General features: G+C 34.3%; 2 protein-coding genes across 2 annotated transcripts; one reads left to right on the top strand and one right to left on the bottom strand.

Moving 5' to 3' along the window:
* Nucleotides 1-6,273: 6,273 nt before the first annotated feature.
* LOC133817985 (starch synthase 2, chloroplastic/amyloplastic) lies at nt 6,274-11,844 on the top strand. Its single transcript, XM_062250659.1, has 8 exons — nt 6,274-6,993; nt 7,636-8,464; nt 8,760-8,824; nt 9,151-9,228; nt 9,303-9,413; nt 9,617-9,661; nt 9,994-10,167; nt 10,596-11,844. The coding sequence occupies exons 1-8, from the start codon at nt 6,634-6,636 to the stop codon at nt 11,550-11,552; spliced, it is 2,619 nt and encodes an 872-aa protein (XP_062106643.1). The 5' UTR covers nt 6,274-6,633; the 3' UTR covers nt 11,553-11,844.
* A 339-nt stretch (nt 11,845-12,183) lies between these two features.
* LOC133817986 (defective in cullin neddylation protein AAR3) lies at nt 12,184-17,310 on the bottom strand. Its single transcript, XM_062250660.1, has 9 exons — nt 17,065-17,310; nt 16,241-16,373; nt 15,790-15,841; nt 15,506-15,581; nt 15,302-15,384; nt 14,996-15,092; nt 14,600-14,645; nt 12,809-12,897; nt 12,184-12,691 (listed from the first exon to the last, which is right to left on the bottom strand). The coding sequence occupies exons 1-9, from the start codon at nt 17,129-17,131 to the stop codon at nt 12,312-12,314; spliced, it is 1,023 nt and encodes a 340-aa protein (XP_062106644.1). The 5' UTR covers nt 17,132-17,310; the 3' UTR covers nt 12,184-12,311.
* Nucleotides 17,311-17,754: the final 444 nt, after the last annotated feature.

Below are 17,754 nucleotides of genomic sequence, written 5' to 3'. Positions count from 1 at the left end.
TGGGCGACGTGATGTACATACAGGGCCACTTGACCGCCACGGTCAAGGAGTTCTCAGAGGGACTAGGGGTTTACCCTATTTTTGCCGCTTAGGCCGGCGGGGACTGTAAATTTGAAACAATAGCGACTCTTTTGTATTACGAACTACTTGTAAACATTTTAAAAGGCTCGTGAGCAGTTTATTTACTTAATGGAATATATCCTTTCCTTTTTACTGGTTTTCCACCTTAACCTGTTAATAGTACCTAGATCACGTTTTTAGCCAAAGGACTCGGGTAGCGAGTCAAATTTCCGATTCACTGTTCACCGTAACTGTTCTGGGGTAACCAGGGCGTTACAAATAACCTTATACTACTCACCAATAACCACTCACTTTTCTCAACTCTCCCCATTCTATAATCACTCAATCATTTAATAAATAAATAAACCTATAAATAGGGAAACAAAAGAATCAAGCAAGGGAAGGAAAAGAAAAGGAGAGAATATAGTCTACCAAAGTATAGAGAAAAATACACACAAAATAAACTCAAAGTCTCCAAATTTATTCAGGTGAGGTTACAGAGAGTTTCGATCCAAAATAAACTCAAATGATACGTAGGAAACCTAACTACTACGATTGGACATAGTCAAACTTTCAAAATTTCTCATTGAGGTCATTCACCTCAAACTTTCCAAACAAAGTTATCCACCTCAAAAACTCCAAGTAAGATCATTCACCTCAATAAAAATTCTAAGTGAGTTCATTCACTTCAAACACTCACCTCAAATGGTAAAATCCCCCAAAATCTTCAAGCAAGTTCTCAAAAATACAAAAATCACGAACTATATTTGACTTGATTCATTTAAAAGATACATAGACAACTTGGTCACTAAAGCTAATTGTAGTTACAAATTTCCAAAATCATCAAATATCAAACACAACTCTCAAAATTTTATAAAAATTCATTCACCTCAAAAATTTCATAATTTACAAAATAACAAATAATTTCATAATATGGTCATTTTACCGGATTATTACAAATTTCTAAAATTACTATGAATTCTTATAAATAGTCATTTATCAAAATTCTTCCACTCCTTACCCAAAAATTTCAACTAGACCACAATTGAATTATGAGAGGGGTTATGGGTGGTAGGAACAGTAGCAGTCAAATGAGAAATATGAGAAGGATCAAGCTTCCTTTGGCACTCTTCTTAAATTATCATGGAAAATACTTTGGAAAGGGAGGGGAAATGGTCAATAAACAAAATTTGTGCTCGAACAGCATGAAAGGGTTCATTGAGGCCAATAAGGAATGAAAGAATTTGTTCTTGATTAAGGAAATCAAGAGAATCAACAGAAGTAGCTCAAGTACATGGAGTCGTGTGGCAAAGTTCTTTGATTTCATCTCACATAGCTTTAAGTTTAGTAAAGTATGAACTTAGAGATTCATCATCTTGATGGAGGTTAATGAGAGATGTACGAAGTTTAAAAATTTGTGGTCCATTCCCTTGATCAAATCTATTATAGTTCTCAGTCCACATGGCAGGAGATGTATCAAGAAACATGATGCTACTCTTTATGTCAAGAGAAACAGAATGAATGATCAAGGACTTTGCCATTTGATTGCAACGAAGCCAAGGGTTTAGAAGAGGATCATCTTGTGGTGGTTGAGGAAGCAATCCATTGAGGAAACCAAGCTTGCTTTTGGCCCCAATTGAAATTTTGAAGTCATGTCGCCATTGCTGGAAGTTCTTGTCCATGAGTGGTGAAGATGCAGGAACAAGGAAAGGGTGGTCTCATGTGCCCAAGAAGTAGGGACTACTCCCATCCTTATGTGCAGGTTGATCCGGAGTGATAAGAAAAGAGAATCGATTGGAGGCATTCAATGGGGGATTTCGAGTTAGATTGGGAATTGGAGGAGCTTCAAAAATTGGAGGATTTTTGGGGCAAAGCATCTAGAAAGTGGAACCGAAGAATCAACGACTGCTAAAGAAGGAATGGTGACAACGAAGCTTCTCTGATCAGTAGCTTGAGTTCACGCCATGGATGCTTTGAGAAGAAGACGATTAGAGCTTTAGATTGCGTACCATTTGACAAAAAAAATAAGTCTTGATATAATTGAATGTTGGTAAAATGGTCGGCGAAAAGTGTGATACAAGAGAGGCCGTCAACCTATATATAGGCCAATAAATTAAGGAAAAGTTAGTTCAAATTAAACTAATTTGTAATAGTAATAACAATGAAAAAACAAATTAACTAACTCACTAACTAACTCCTAATACAAAATGAAGTGTGCAAGCAACTTAATCAATCAAATTTATTAAGTGCAACTGCAATTCCAAATTTATTCAATTTTTTTTTTCAAAACTATAGAAAGTAATTAACATCATTGAAATTAAAATTAAAATTAAAAGGTATTTATTTGAACAACAAAAAAAATTATAATTAAGAGATTATTTTTATAATTTTAAATGGGTCAAATTCAAATTAATGAACTTGTAATGATCCAACTACTCTAGACTTTGGACCATTAATGACTACTATACATAGACACTGATCTTTAATAAAACTCACAAGTGAAATAATCATAACTTCATTTAAAACTTGTAAGACAAATGTTAAACTACATAAAATTTAAAGTAGGATATGGGATCCCATTGTTTTTAAAATAAAAACATAACATAATTCTAAATAAATGGATTACATAACAAAGTGCGGAAAATACATATAAAATTTAAAGAGATTTTATCCTCGAATCGAACGCTCGGTCCATCAATTCCATCCCGCCTCAATACACATCCCCAAGCTTCCAAGAACCTTTCCCGCCACTAAAGCTATTTTCCTACACATATAAACATAAAGGAGTGAGCCTAATTCCCAGCAAGGAAAACCTAACACGTAAACCATATACATAAAATTCATAACGCAACATATAATAAAACATATCATAAACATATGTCACACATACTATAATGGTCATTATTACTTGGGGCTCGTAAACTAAACAAGTCATATGCCCATTAGATTTGTAGGACTTGCTAGCTAAGCAAGTCATATGCCCATAAATTTATTGGGGCTTGTTAGTCATACAAGTCATATGCCCAAGTCTACAACATACATAACATAACACATAAATCATAAAATAACATATAACATAACATATAATATCCTATCCTATTTTCCTTACCAAATATACTGGGATATGTGAACAGGTTTGGGATTTTGGGACACTCCTAAAAACCATCAAAGAAAGGTGAGTATACTTAAAGAAAAAGGGATGAAAATAATGAAAGATCTATACCATCGAAAGATACTTACCAAGAACCTTATGTTCAAGATCTTAGATTTCCTAACCAAGAATAAAGAATAAAGTTAGGATGTTGAGTAGAAAACTATAAGAACTTAAGGAAAACAATACCAAAATGAACTAGAGTTTGGAATACCTTGAATGCTTCTATGACCGATCTATACCTCGAACCGAAATGTGCTATAAACCTTACTTCACAAGTGTTTGGTAAGCTTATAATCCCCAACCCAAGTGTTTAAGCACTCAAAAATAACCTAGCAGCTTGCAGCCTCTGAACTTAGCTTGATGAATGAATAAATGGCTGGGTACTAGGTCCTATTTATAGAGTTCAAGAATGAAAAGATCTTCATTTAACTTGAATAAAATAATGGCTTTTTAAGTGAAAAATATTTGAATTATCATTCAGCAGAGGTTGAAGACTCGGTCAGAAAGATGCTGAACTTATCAAGAGGTTAAGGAATAAAATGAGAATGATTTCAAAAACATTCAAAAATCCATCAAAGGAGCTGATATATCGCCCCTAGTAGGCGATTTATCGCTTGGGCTAATATGCCCGAGGCTCGTCGAGTTGGTCGTGCGAAGTTACGTGTTTTTCGTATCCCCGTATTGCGATATATCGCCCCCTATAGCTGCGATATATCGGCATATGCTGAATATATTTAAACACGAAATTGCACATTTTCAGCCTAATTTGAATTGAGTAAATAGCCTTGACTAAGTCTTCTAACGATTTCAAAGCTGCTGACAGGCCCTAGGATATTCAAATATTACTCTTAATAAGTTTATTCCTAAAAAATACTTAATTATCATTAAACATACATATGACAAGTGTTACTATCTTATTGGGTCTATCTAAACCTTATAATATAATAAATATCACCATTAATATTAGTCATATTAATCAAACCTTAGGTTAAAATTAAACCTTATAATATAGGTTTAAACTTATAAAATCTACAAGTGTTACTACGAGTGTCCAATTAAATCTCGGCCTGAACCAAAATTCACAGTCATAAAAATACTACAATTATTATTATTACTACTATTATCTAACTAGCTAAGTAAAGTTTTTGGACTCTACAGAATTTTTATATAATAAATTTAGTAGATGTGAAATTGTGTTTCAACATTAATTTTAATATATTAAATTTTTACTTAACAATTTATACGTAATTATAATAATATGATTTATGTGTAATCTGTCAACACATGTAAATAATAAACACCCAACTCAGAATAATAAACACCCAACTTGCGAGAAAAATTATTTTTATTTAAAAATTTTTGACACATGGGATAAAAACTAATGAACAACCTTGTCATCCGTGTTAGTTGATTGAAAATAATAATAATAATTCATACTTATTAATGATGATGAATATTCACTGAAATCACAAATAAAATCATATCTCTCAAACACGTTGCAAGTTTTGATTGTTTACGTACACATTTTATAATTCAATAAAAATAAAGATTTTTACATAAAATACTTATTTTTGCTAAAAAAAAAATTACACTTTTACGGTCTAATTTTTTTTTTTTAATTTTATAATTTTAAGGAAATTTGTAAAATTTTATGATTTTGTATTATTTTTATATTTTTTTAAGTTGTTTATATATATATATATTGTTAATGTAGTGAGTTATTTTTAAGTTGCTTTCTAGTTGTGTTTTATTTTATTTTGTCTAAAATCTGTATTTTTGTAATTATGAAACTTTAAAAATAATATTTTTGAAAACTTAAGTACTTTTTTTTTTTTTTAATAAAATAGGAGCCGTGAAAAAAGTAAAAAAAAATAAAAAAAATCTTATAAAAATATGAGGTTGGATGAGTGTAATTGATGATTATTATGTAAACTATTAGTGGCTTTGTGGGAACAAAAGTTAAAGGGCCTTTCTAAAGGCCAGACCCACCACATATTCAAAACTTCGTTTAAACCGTTGCTTTCTAAAGAGAAAGAGAAAAGAGCAGGAAACTTGTCGTCAGTCGAGTCAGAGCCACCTGTCAACAAAGCTTTCACTCACATTTTCCTAATGCCCGAACAAAAATTAATTTTATGGTGCTATATTGTTTTATTTTGTAAATTACATAATCTAAATTATCAAATGATCATTCAGAAAAAACACAGATACTAAAATTGTATTCTAATATAAAAAAAAAAACTTTATGAGAAGATGAAAGTGATGAATTCTGGCTACCATTTTCGTTCACTAAGGTTTGAAGCTTCCAAAAATAGATCATGAATTAGACTTGCATGCAAAGTAATGTCTATTTTCGTAATTAGACTTGCTCTCTTTATTTTGTAAATCTAAAAAAAAAAGAAATTGGTAGATATTTTTCTTAGCTTCCAAATCATATTGAATCACTTCATATTTAGAACTTGGACGGGTAACATATGTCTATTTTACTGGTATGGAAATGGGTAAGTCATTCAAAAGTAATTTCCCATTTTAATCTTCAAAACTAATTTTCTATTAAAAATATACCAAAAGACAAAAGTAATGAGTTATTTGATCCAATAAATAATAATAAATTCATTTATGTACCAGATAAATATCAAATATCATATTTTACATTCATATATCATCTGTTCACCCACATGTAAATAATAAACACCTAACGGATTGATAAACAACTTGCGAGGAAAATTATTTTTATATGATAAAAATATATATTAACACATTAGATAAAAAATAAAAAAAAACTAATGGACAGCCTTGTCATCATAGTCACTCAAAGTCACAAATAAGATCAGATCTGTCAGCACGTTTCAAATTTCGATTGTTTATGTACACGTTTTATATAATTGAGGTGGTGGGTGAAAGACGAGATATTCAAATTGTAAAATATTAAAATTATATATTAATTAAGTGGCTTTGTGGCAACAAAGGGGCCTTTCCAAAGGCCAGGCCCACCACAGATCCAAAATTTCTGGTTTCAACTGTTGTTTCCGAAATAGAACAGAACAGGAAACTTGTGGTCATTCGAGTCCGGGACACCAATCATCGAAAGCTTTCACTCACTTCACTCGCATTGCAAAAATTCTGAACCTCAAAACAATCCTCCCAGGCCTAATGCCTGTGATTCCTTCCTTCTCTTGCGGGACCCATTTCAACTAATAATTCGAAAGAATTTTCCTTGGCTTTCTCCTTTTTTATATTGACCCCATCAACTCTCATTCTCAAGCTCATCATTCTTCACTCGACTCTCCTTCTACCTCTGTTTCCTCAATTGGGTTTCCTCGTCTCTCAGTTTCCTTAACTGGGTCTCTTTCACTTTCCTCTGATTCTTCATTTGAAGGCTTTTTGCTTGATTTGAGAGCCAAATCTTTGAGTGCTCTGATATGGCTTCTATAAGGTCTTTCCCTTTTATCCCAGAGTCCAAGGCTGAGAGTTCTGTGATTATCAACCAGAAAAGTTATCACCAACCAAGATTCCCGTTCTTCTGCAATCTACCAAGAAGATCCCTTAATTCTACTCGTTTCAGTAGCTCTGGTCGTGGGTCTTCAGTAGTGGGATTTTGCAGTGGACTAATCGGTGGCAGCAGTAGTAGAAGAAGGTTACAGTGGAATAAACCTCTGAGAGCCTTGGATAAGGGCTCTGAAGGTGGTGGTGAAAGACTTGATGGATCAGAGGACGCGATTCAGGCCACCATTGAGAAGAGCAAGAAGGTTCTTGCTATGCAAAGAGACTTGCTGAAACAGGTACTTTCGCTCATGGTTCTTGTTTATAATTAAAGTTTCAGCCTTGAAAGGCATTATTTTCTCATCAACACGAAGCTTTTCTTTTTGTCAACCGTCTTATAACCATTTATCAAGTAGAAGAACAAATGTTTCTCTTTACCCCTCAAAAAGAGTAATGTCATTGTAAAAGGTAAATACAGATAAATGGTATCTGGGAAAAAATTCAAGTTATAGAAGTTATCTGTTTAAGAATGGCAATCTAGCTAACTTCCCAACTTCTTCTCCATCTGGCCGCATTGAATCAACATGTTTGAAATATCCACTGGCTGTACATTTAGGGAAGTACAAAATAGCATTTTACTGCTTGAAGTCGTGCTTCTTAAGTCGTCTTTCATATATTTGGGTGAATTTTTCTTTGTGGACTATTACAACGATTTTGACAAAACATTCATCTCCTTTAAGTTGGAGCTATTATATTTGGTTTACCATTTTATTATAATTTATAGATAAATTCCATAGGCCATTGCTTTTTTTTTTCCTTGGCAATTTAAGGAGAGTTGTTTTATATCGGCCATGCTTCATTTATAGTTGAAAGGTTAATGGTTTATTCATTTCTCTTTCCATCACTTGATTAATTTCTCATGAGAATTATATTTTTTTCAGATTGCAGAAAGAAGAAAAATGATTTCTTCTATAAACAGCAGTACTGTTGATTCAGAAGAAGATGAGACCTCTGATGAGGAAGGAGACGGTTCTTTTCTGAATACACGTCTCATTGATGATGAAAATGCTGCCAAAAATTACAACGACAGAATCCTCTCAGGCACCTATACCCATTCTACTAAAGAAAAGAAGCGAGAAACCCCATCTTCTGCTGCCAGTAGAGAGTTTAGTGGACGTAAGAACAAACCTGAAAAAGATCTACCTACTCTCCCTCAAGTTGATCCTATCAAACAGTCTAAACACTCTAGTTTGGAGGAAGAGGCCTCTTATGAGGAAGGAGACAGTTCTTCTCTGAATACACGTCTTATTGATGATAAAATTCCTGCTAAACACCAAAATGATAGAATCCTTTTCAGCGCCTATGTCCATTCTTCTGAAGAAAAGAAGAGAGAAACCCCGCCTTCTGTTGCTAGCAGAGAGTTTAGTGAACGTGAGAACAAACCTGGAAGCAATTTACCTAAAGAAAACACCCTCCCTATAAAACAGTCGAAAGAAGACCAGTCTAGTCCCCTTCCATCCTTTCTTTCAAGTAACTTTAAAGCCTCCCCTGTTAAAGATGAAAGGCGCGTAAATTTGAAAGAATCAAGTTTATTGCTTGATAAAGCCTCCGATCTTAAAGATAAAATGCAGGAAGAATCAATTCCACATCTAGTACATGATAAGGAAGATGACTCCTCAAAAGAAGAAGCAAAACCCCCTCCTTTGGCTGGGGAAAATGTCATGAATATCATAATGGTATCTGCAGAATGTGCTCCATGGTCAAAAACAGGTATTATCCTTTTGCGCCATTTCCTCGTATGGAATATTAGCTGTATCTAAGATTTTTCTTGCATAGCATGGCCTAAATCCTTCATGAACATAAACATCTTCACCCACCCATAAAACCACATGCCATAACCAGAACCATGTAAACAGTAAAAAGTTCAATGCTTCTTTGTTTTATAGGAAAACAAACTCGGCAATGATTACTTTACATATTTATGTAGCAAACATATCCTAGTAATATTTGCATGACACATGCATTTCTCTGCAATTTAAATTTGATGTACAAAGAGTTCTTATAGGTGGTCTCGGAGATGTTGCTGGGGCTTTACCAAAGGCTTTGGCTCGGCGTGGACACAGGGTTATGGTATTGTCCTAAACCTTTCAATATTTTAGCAGTGTTAAGTCGAACTTTACATTTAAAATAACTAAATTTTTTAGTGTATAATGTTGGACACTTAAGTCCAGTTCTAATGGTTGGGTGGGGAGTTTGGGTGCACGTGTCTTCTAGTGTTTCGGGCATACAATTTTGTAAAATCTACGTGATAAGAAAATCTGACCTTGCTTGAACTTTTGAATGGCTTGATTTTGTTAAATCATATTTTCTCTATATCTCATACATGAATACTTTACTGTGGCTTTTGGATAGAGTGAATTTCGTTTTTAGTGTTAAACCTTTTACTTCTCTCATAGGTTGTGGTACCTCGCTATGGTCACTATGCTGAAGCCAAAGATACAGGAGTGCGGAAAAGATATAAAGTAGCTGGCCAGGTTTGTAATAGATGCAGCATTAAGTTGAGAGGTTTTAGTTTATTTCCTCCTTGTAACAGGATTTCACTTCACAGGATATGGAAGTAGCATACTTCCAAGCCTATGTTGACGGTGTAGATTTCGTTTTCATTGACAGTCCTATCTTTCAGCACTTAGAAAAGAATATATATGGAGGAAACCGATTGGTGAGATATCTGGTCTTGTTCTTTTAACTTCAACTAGTTTTATTGTGGGGATAAGTGGCATCTGGCGGTCTGTCTAGGGTCATTGGTTTCTATATAATTTTGTATTAATTTGACTACCTTCTTGATTCCATTTAGTGTCAGTCAGTGTTCAATTTTCATTTGTGAATAATTGAGCCTCACATGCCTTTGGTTTTGTGTTTCAGGACATTTTAAGACGCATGGTGTTGTTTTGCAAGGTTGCTGTTGAGGTACACTGGCTGACGGTGTTTATGCTGTGTCAACTGATTTTTTTACCAAATTGTTACTTAAAACAATTCAATTTATTCCATACTGTTATTCACAACAGTATATTTAAGTGAAAATTTTGTTAAGAATCAGATGGTGGTGGAAAAATATCTTGTATGTTTCTACATTAATTTTGAATGGTAATTTCTTACATCTAGGAGGGAAGAAAAAAAATACTTTTATGGTATATGCGTGCAGATCAGTTTGCTTGCACTCTTCTGTGCCTATACATCTTTATGGAAATTTAATTTAATTGTTGGTTAGGTATCATTTATCCTCTATCTGGAATTTTCAGGTCCCTTGGTATGTTCCGTGCGGTGGTGTCTGCTATGGAGATGGGAACTTGGCTTTTATTGCAAATGATTGGCACACGGCACTTTTACCAGTATATTTGAAGGCATACTATCGTGACAATGGTTTAATGACATATACAAGGTCAACCCTTGTTATTCATAACATAGCTCACCAGGTCCGTTCATCTTCAAGAAAATCTCTTTTATTAATCAAATTTAAGTTTTATACTTGAATAGAAATTGAAACTATATATAGTTGTTATTATGAAGCTTCATATGGCTCCAGGAATAAACAACTATATGCTAATAGTTTTGTTTTATTAATTTGCCTAGTACTCTACTCTTCTTAGATAAATTTTACTTTGTGTTTTCAAAATTTTGTGAAGTTGCTATTGAGGGATAGGTTCATAAGCTTAGCATCATAAGGTTGATTCAATACAATATATCTGTGACTTTTTTTCTTTCTAATTTCTTACTATTGTTAAACAAGAACATCATAAGCTGCATATAATACTTCATATTTTCCCATTTTGTTTCTTATTTAAAAATAATAATAACAATAATAAACAAGCAACATCGCTAACTTATATTCATTTATTTCCAGGGTCGAGGCCCAGTAGAGGACTTCCTCACCGTGGATCTCCCACAACATTACATCGATTATTTCAAATTATATGATCCTGTTGGTGGTGAGCACTTTAATATCTTTGCAGCTGGATTAAAGACAGCAGACCGCATTGTCACTGTAAGCCATGGGTATGCCTGGGAGGTTAAAACTATTGAAGGAGGTTGGGGTTTGCATGGAATTATCAATGAGAATGACTGGAAACTTAGGGGCATTGTGAATGGAATTGATACGAAAGAGTGGAACCCACAGTATGACGTTCATCTAACCACAGATGGTTACACAAACTACTCCTTAGAGACACTCCAAAGGGGCAAGGCTCAGTGCAAGGCAGCTTTGCAGAAGGAGCTGGGTCTACCTGTACGTCCAGATGTTCCTCTCATTGGCTTCATTGGTCGGCTGGATCAACAAAAAGGTGTTGACCTCATTGCTGAGGCAATTCCATGGATGATGGGTAAGGATGTGCAATTAGTCATGTTGGGAACTGGCCGACCAGATTTGGAACAGATGCTCAGGCAATTTGAAGGCCAGCACAAGGACAAAGTGAGGGGATGGGTTGGTTTTTCTGTAAAATTGTCTCACAGGATAACCGCAGGTGCAGACATTCTACTCATGCCTTCAAGATTTGAGCCTTGTGGATTGAACCAACTGTATGCCATGAAGTATGGCACAATTCCTGTTGTTCATGCTGTTGGTGGGCTGAGAGACACAGTGCAGCAGTTCAATCCCTACGAAGAATCTGGACTGGGGTGGACATTCGATAGCGCTGAATCAAACAAGCTCATACATGCATTAGGGAACTGTTTACTCACTTACTGGGATTACAAGCAGAGTTGGGAAGGACTCCAGAGACGAGGTATGACAAAAGACCTTAGCTGGGATTTAGCTGCTGAGAATTACGAGGAGGTTCTTGTGGCTGCCAAGTACCAGTGGTGAGTATCTGCTGCTGCTGCTTATTATCATTGGCCTTTGCCAATAAAAATAACAATTTTTTGGTAAAAAGTGTTTTTGCATAGTTTGCACCATTTCCTGTAATAATATCCAGTAGTGAAATAAATATGTAGTGTAACATCTTCCTTGTGTTAGCTGCCTCATAACTCGAATGGCAAGACATCCCCACTTTTCAGTTTCATGGTCATTCTCCTTCTCTGTCTGCTTTTTTCATTAACTTAAAACTTTCTTGTAAATTCCCGAATCAAAAACAATGGCTGGTGATCTGTTCTGCATAGTTCCTGATTAGATTTTTTTATGGTTGATGCCTTGAATGTGATCTTGCAAAAAAAAGAAATGGAATGAAACGACGTGATACCTAGGAAGACTGTAGCAATTAACTTTAGAGACAAGTTAGAAACCGTAGTCTAAAAAACGACAACATAAAGCCTCTAAGATAACGATCCACGCAAAGGTCACCGTAGGTTAACGACTTAATGGTGCGTACATAGAGAATAAAACGACATCTTAAGGTGAACTTTTTTTTTTGCAAAACATCTTAACCAAATAATTTCAATTTCAATGAGCAATTGCCTTAACCGGGTAAAAAATAAAGTGCATCATTGTACAACCACCATTCACTGCCCCAATGGCACAACAAAATTTTATTGATTTTTTAATAAAATGGCCACACTAATAAACAATTCCAAGAATGAGAAAACATGGTGAACATAAAAATGACAAACGTAAATTATATTATCAAACTTAAGTCACTTTATGCAAGAGTTTTTCAGCAGTAGAGGATTTGTAGTTCTGAGCAAAGGAAGAACGTGCTTCCTGTTTTACGCGCAAACAGGAGCGCGTTGTTGGGAAGATCCCCCCTGCTACTACTTTTGACATACAACCTTCAATTGCACATGGAGACTTGGTAGAAGCATTCAACTGAGAATTATTACATCTGGTGATATCCATAAAGTCATCATCCTCCCAGTTGGCTGGTCTGTAAGTAATCGACCTATTTCTCTTTAAGCTCATTACAGGATTTAAGTTGGTACTATCTGGAAAGATCGTTATTAAGGATCCCAAATCATCTTTTCCAAGGTCATCCAGGGTCTTCCTCTTCAAGCCAGGAAAGTTTTTCAATCCTGCAATATAACCTCAATACTTATCAGGGAAAGCTTTTTTATTGAACCGTGTCGTTCAGCTTTAACATCTCTATATGAGAAATAGAACAGAACTTGTGAATGCAAAAATAAGTTTACCGGGAAGGGAGTCGTCACATACACCAGACTCAGTTTCTGAGTCACCACAGTTGCATGAAAAGTTGCGATTTTCATTAGATCCAGAAACCCTGAAAGACAAAGAATGTTATTGGCATATCTTTCATGCAAAACAAGTTTGATTATTAAATAGTACCACCAATAACTTGTTTATCTAATTTAAAATAAACTTATTATACACTTTGTTGGGAATGTACCCAAAAGGCATGTAATAAAACATATTTTTTTCTGCATTTAATATAATAATACATTTCAATCAAATTTACACGGATTGCTATGGGATAAGAAAAAGATGAATATGAATTATTGATAGGTTCCGTTTAAATATAGAAATTCATTTTATCTAAGAGATGGTCACACATGAATTAATTTGATTACTGAGTAAACAACGAACTCTTGTTTGTAGTTTGTGGTTTATGACTTATCATGGTAAGACCTGCAAAGAGTTAAGGTCGAAATATGGATATTTTGGGGTCATGAGGTTACAAATAGTTGGGAACATATGAAGATATATACTTGGACATAGAGCACACAATTTCATGTATAACCTCTCTAAAACCTTGGATATACGGTGTTCAATTACTATACACTAGAGAATCAACGATATTTAACGATAAAGAAGTAGAAAAGTTTACCAATATTGAACCTGGCTTCAATTATGAATGAATAGTAGGTGAGAAGTATATTAAACTCCATCTAAGAACCGACCTACACTTCAGTGGCACAGAGCCTGGTCACACTAGTGACACTACACACACCTGTAAACCTAAATCTTAGGGGCTAGGATTTCTCACTTAGGGTAACATGCTAACAATATATATATACATATATGATATGATGACACGTCAAAAAATTGTGAGTATTTTTGCTCTCATGTATCAAAACCAAAAACAAAAACAATGGGAACCTACTTCCTGCCATTCCTATAAATGCCCGCATGTTTGTTCGATAGTCATTTTTTTTCTTAAGCCTTGATTTGATCCATAATCATGAGATCTTCTAGTTATAATTCTTAGACAGTAAATTAATTGTTGTGCCACCCACCACACTTCTGAGTATATCTAAAACCAACGCTCTCAACAGTCATTACGCTAATATTTATATGTTTGTTTGGAATTTTATGACATACTCCTAAAGGTAGGAGTGCATTTTCATATTACATAATAAAATCAAACAAGGATCATTAGTTTTATGTAATGATCCAACACTAGTACAATGGAACCTTCAAAATGCACCACTCAAACATATGCTACCCAAAATAGATTATATTCCCCTGCTAATTATTCTTTTTCGTCCACAGTTGATCTCTCTTAAGTAGCAAGTCATCTAGCAACGGATAGGTATGAACTAATAACTAATAGTTGTCAAAAAGTCCCTCACAATGAGTTAACTTACTGATGGTGAAAAGGGGATGAGGATTTAGAAGTATGATATGTCAAGTATGAACAAATAAAAAGACAATACAAAGAGAAGCAATTTCAATAATCGAGTTCATTGATATTCCTGGTATAGTAGATGCTATCACACATACAATCAGACTCAATTCGATGGAATTGTTTGATCTTAAAGGGGATCTTCTATAATTTTGCACGTGAGGGGTTATTTCTTGGTTTCATCCTGTCATTAATAACTTGATTATTTTTAGATAATAGTAGATAGAAACAACGCTCGTAAAGAGTCCTATTGAAACCAAAAAATATAGGCCTGCCTGCCATCCACACCAGATGGTGGATATTATATCAAAAAAAGCTTTGCGGGGATATTATATCAAACCTGTACATGTGCTCAACGAAGTCATCTACTAATACAGGCCAAGCTCCTGGAAGATCAAAAAAGCAATTTAAATTTACTTATGGAGAAAACGATAAAGCCCATACCAGACACATGCGTTCACCAAATTAAGTTGAAACATAAAATTAAGAGTATCTTCCATAAATTTTAAAATAAATAAATAATACCAGTGTCTAAGTAACCTTTTTATTCAAAAAATAATTATCTTACTAGCTATCCAATATAAGGATATTGAATCACAGAAAATTTTACAATAACCTCCACAATGACTGAAAGTGAAGTTGTTGCATAGGCAGAATTGAAGAAAAACATAAACAGAAAGAATGGAGACAACAATGCAGTCATGGTTATTACTTAAGAAAGGGAAAATCTTCATACCTTCAGGATCATATCCTTCCAAATTTTCATGTACACAGCGACTGAATGCTAAAACTTGTCGCCAAGTATCCTCTGAGATATTATGCCGCTGATTTTTCTACAAGGGTACAAGTAGATTAGTTTTTCCAGAAAAAGCAAGTGCCTAGATATATAAACAATACACACATTTATCCCGCGAAAAGATAAAATCAGTGTACTTATCATGCCCTAGCAAATCCAATTATTTGTGGCTTCACATGATTTCAACTATTAAAGAGTAGAGCAAATTAGGGGAAATTAAGTATTAGTATCATATTGTCTACATACCTCAACAAACTCACACCATTGATTAAGCAATCGAAACCTCCCAGCAAGAACTAATCTCCATGCAGTAACAGCCTTTTTTACAGCTGCAAAAAATATTTAAAGGGGTCAACACCACCAGTGTGTGGATCAACATATCATTACAGACTTTTCATTGTGAATTAACAAACAATTGAAAACTTAACATAGATGAGAGTGGAAACTTACAGATGTTCTTTTGACCATTTTCACGGCAAAGAAAAAAAACAAATTCATAGAAGCGTGAGAATTCGGAAAAATCAACCTGCAAAAGAAAAAATCAAAACACTGTAGAGACCACAATATGTTAATTAACCAACAGAGGGTGACAGAACACAATACGCTGTTGGTAACAAGTTCAAGGGACACACAAAACATATCGCAAGTGTCGAGCACTTGTTGAAAGAGCTTCTTGTGAGTATGATCGCTAACAAATAACTACAATCTGGTATGCAAAAGAACATAAATCTTACCATCAAGTTGAGTTGGGACATAAGCTTGAGAATTTCATCAAAAACTGACATCCTGTCAGAGAAAGCCATTAGTTTTCTATGAGAAAAAATGGATTTTTTTTCCTAATGGTGGATAGTTCATCCCCAGAAATAAATGAATATTTGATGACACTTGAATGACCCATTGAAGTTAAGCAATTTAAACAGCAAAGATTCTAATTAAATAGCCATCTCCAGCTTTCACAATTTTGTACGAATGCACTTCTACTCTAGCTTTATAGGAGCAAAGTGCCACAAGAAAATTGACAGGTCTCCATGCTCAAATCATTGGGAACGCAACTAAAATGCTAGGGAAGGTAACAGAAAATCAGGCAGATTTTCCACAACCCCAATGCTGTCTGTCAAGCTCAACTCCAATTTTGGTAGTTATAATAATATTATGTCATCATAGTTTCTGGATTGCAATGCACACCTTGCATGTAGTCTTGACTCTACCAGTTTTGAAAGCTGAGTCAATGCCTCCCGTAAACATTGAGCCATTTGCGATTCCTCATTTTTTCTGTATCCTTCTTCCCCTTGAAAATACAGATTCCCTGATCCAATATCTGCAAGATAAATTCACAAATCAAAGCCCAGTCAAGCTCCCAATCTTTAAAAAAATCTCCCATCAATAAAGTTAAAAATGCAGTCCCGTTCCCTTTTATTGTCTCTCTAATAGTTACACATACAAACAGACCAAAACCAGTATACTCAAACCATAACATTGAAAGTGATTCAGACTTTGGATAACATTGAAAGCATATGACCAGTAAATACCAATCAGCATAAATAAAAATGTGATCAAGGTTCAACTGTTCAAGTAACTAAATTTAAAAACACCAACTCTCAATAAGATGTACTAATAAAGAAGAAGCAGAGATACATTAAAAAAAGAAAGAAAGAAACTATGAGCCATAATGACATTTTTTATAAGTGCTCAAAAATAAGAAAAATATTTCCACACTAACCTATGTTCCCTCATCAACGAAACAGCCCACAACTATCAAACAAGCATTAAATACATCTCCCTTATCACATACTTGAAGAAACCGACCAGAGTCATAAACCACTCATATAAATATATAAGCCCAAAATACAAAATCCCTTAAAAAGTACAATCTGAAGTAGAAGAAACAAAAATATAACTTAATTTCTATTACTATTATGAACAAAAAAAATCAAATTCAACCTCGAATTATAAACGAACCGACACAATAGAGGGGGAAAAAAATAATAAAATAGGGTGTTTGAAATTACCACAGAATTGGCGATAAACCTCAAAAATATCACAGCAATTGGAGCTGTACGAATCCATGGAGTTCATACCGAACTATGGATATGGGCTTTGGAAGAGGGAGCAGGCGATTGGGAAGAAGCCACGCCAGACCGAGGCCTAGAGAGAGAGAAAGACTCTTTTTTTTCTTTCTTTTCTTTATTTTTTTTTCTCCGTTATGTAGTGCTGTTGCCGTAAGAAAACGCACCGAGATTTGGAACGAACGGGATGTACTCTCAGCGTCAGCCTATTACTCGGCCTTAATGGTTCAGTATTGTTTGTTTGTAGATAAGCGTATCAACGACAAAACATATACAAATACGACCTTAGATAGATGGTTTAAATATGAATAGTACTTTAGGAATTTTTTTTTTCTTTTTTATATACTAGGTGGGGCATGTGAAAAATTTAGGTTTTTTCTTAATTAATATCTAAAGTTTAATTTTAAAACTTAAATAATAAAAAAATATATATTTTTAAAAAAATCATATAATAAGGTTGAGAAAACAATTAAATTAAATAAATATATATCAATATTAAAAGTAAAATTTGTTGTCCGTGTGTGTTCACCAAGTGACATGTGGCATACATTAAGAGGAATTAAAGCCCTCACGAAAGTTGATATCCCTTAGAGCTTGCCTAGAGCTCCACGGAAGGAAATCATTGCCCTTTAT

This window comes from Humulus lupulus, chromosome 2 (assembly GCF_963169125.1).
Source record: "Humulus lupulus chromosome 2, drHumLupu1.1, whole genome shotgun sequence".
In the NCBI taxonomy this organism is placed as follows: Eukaryota; Viridiplantae; Streptophyta; class Magnoliopsida; order Rosales; family Cannabaceae; genus Humulus; species Humulus lupulus.
Note: the sequence above shows the minus strand (reverse complement) of the source record. Positions and strands in the feature narration are given on the sequence as shown.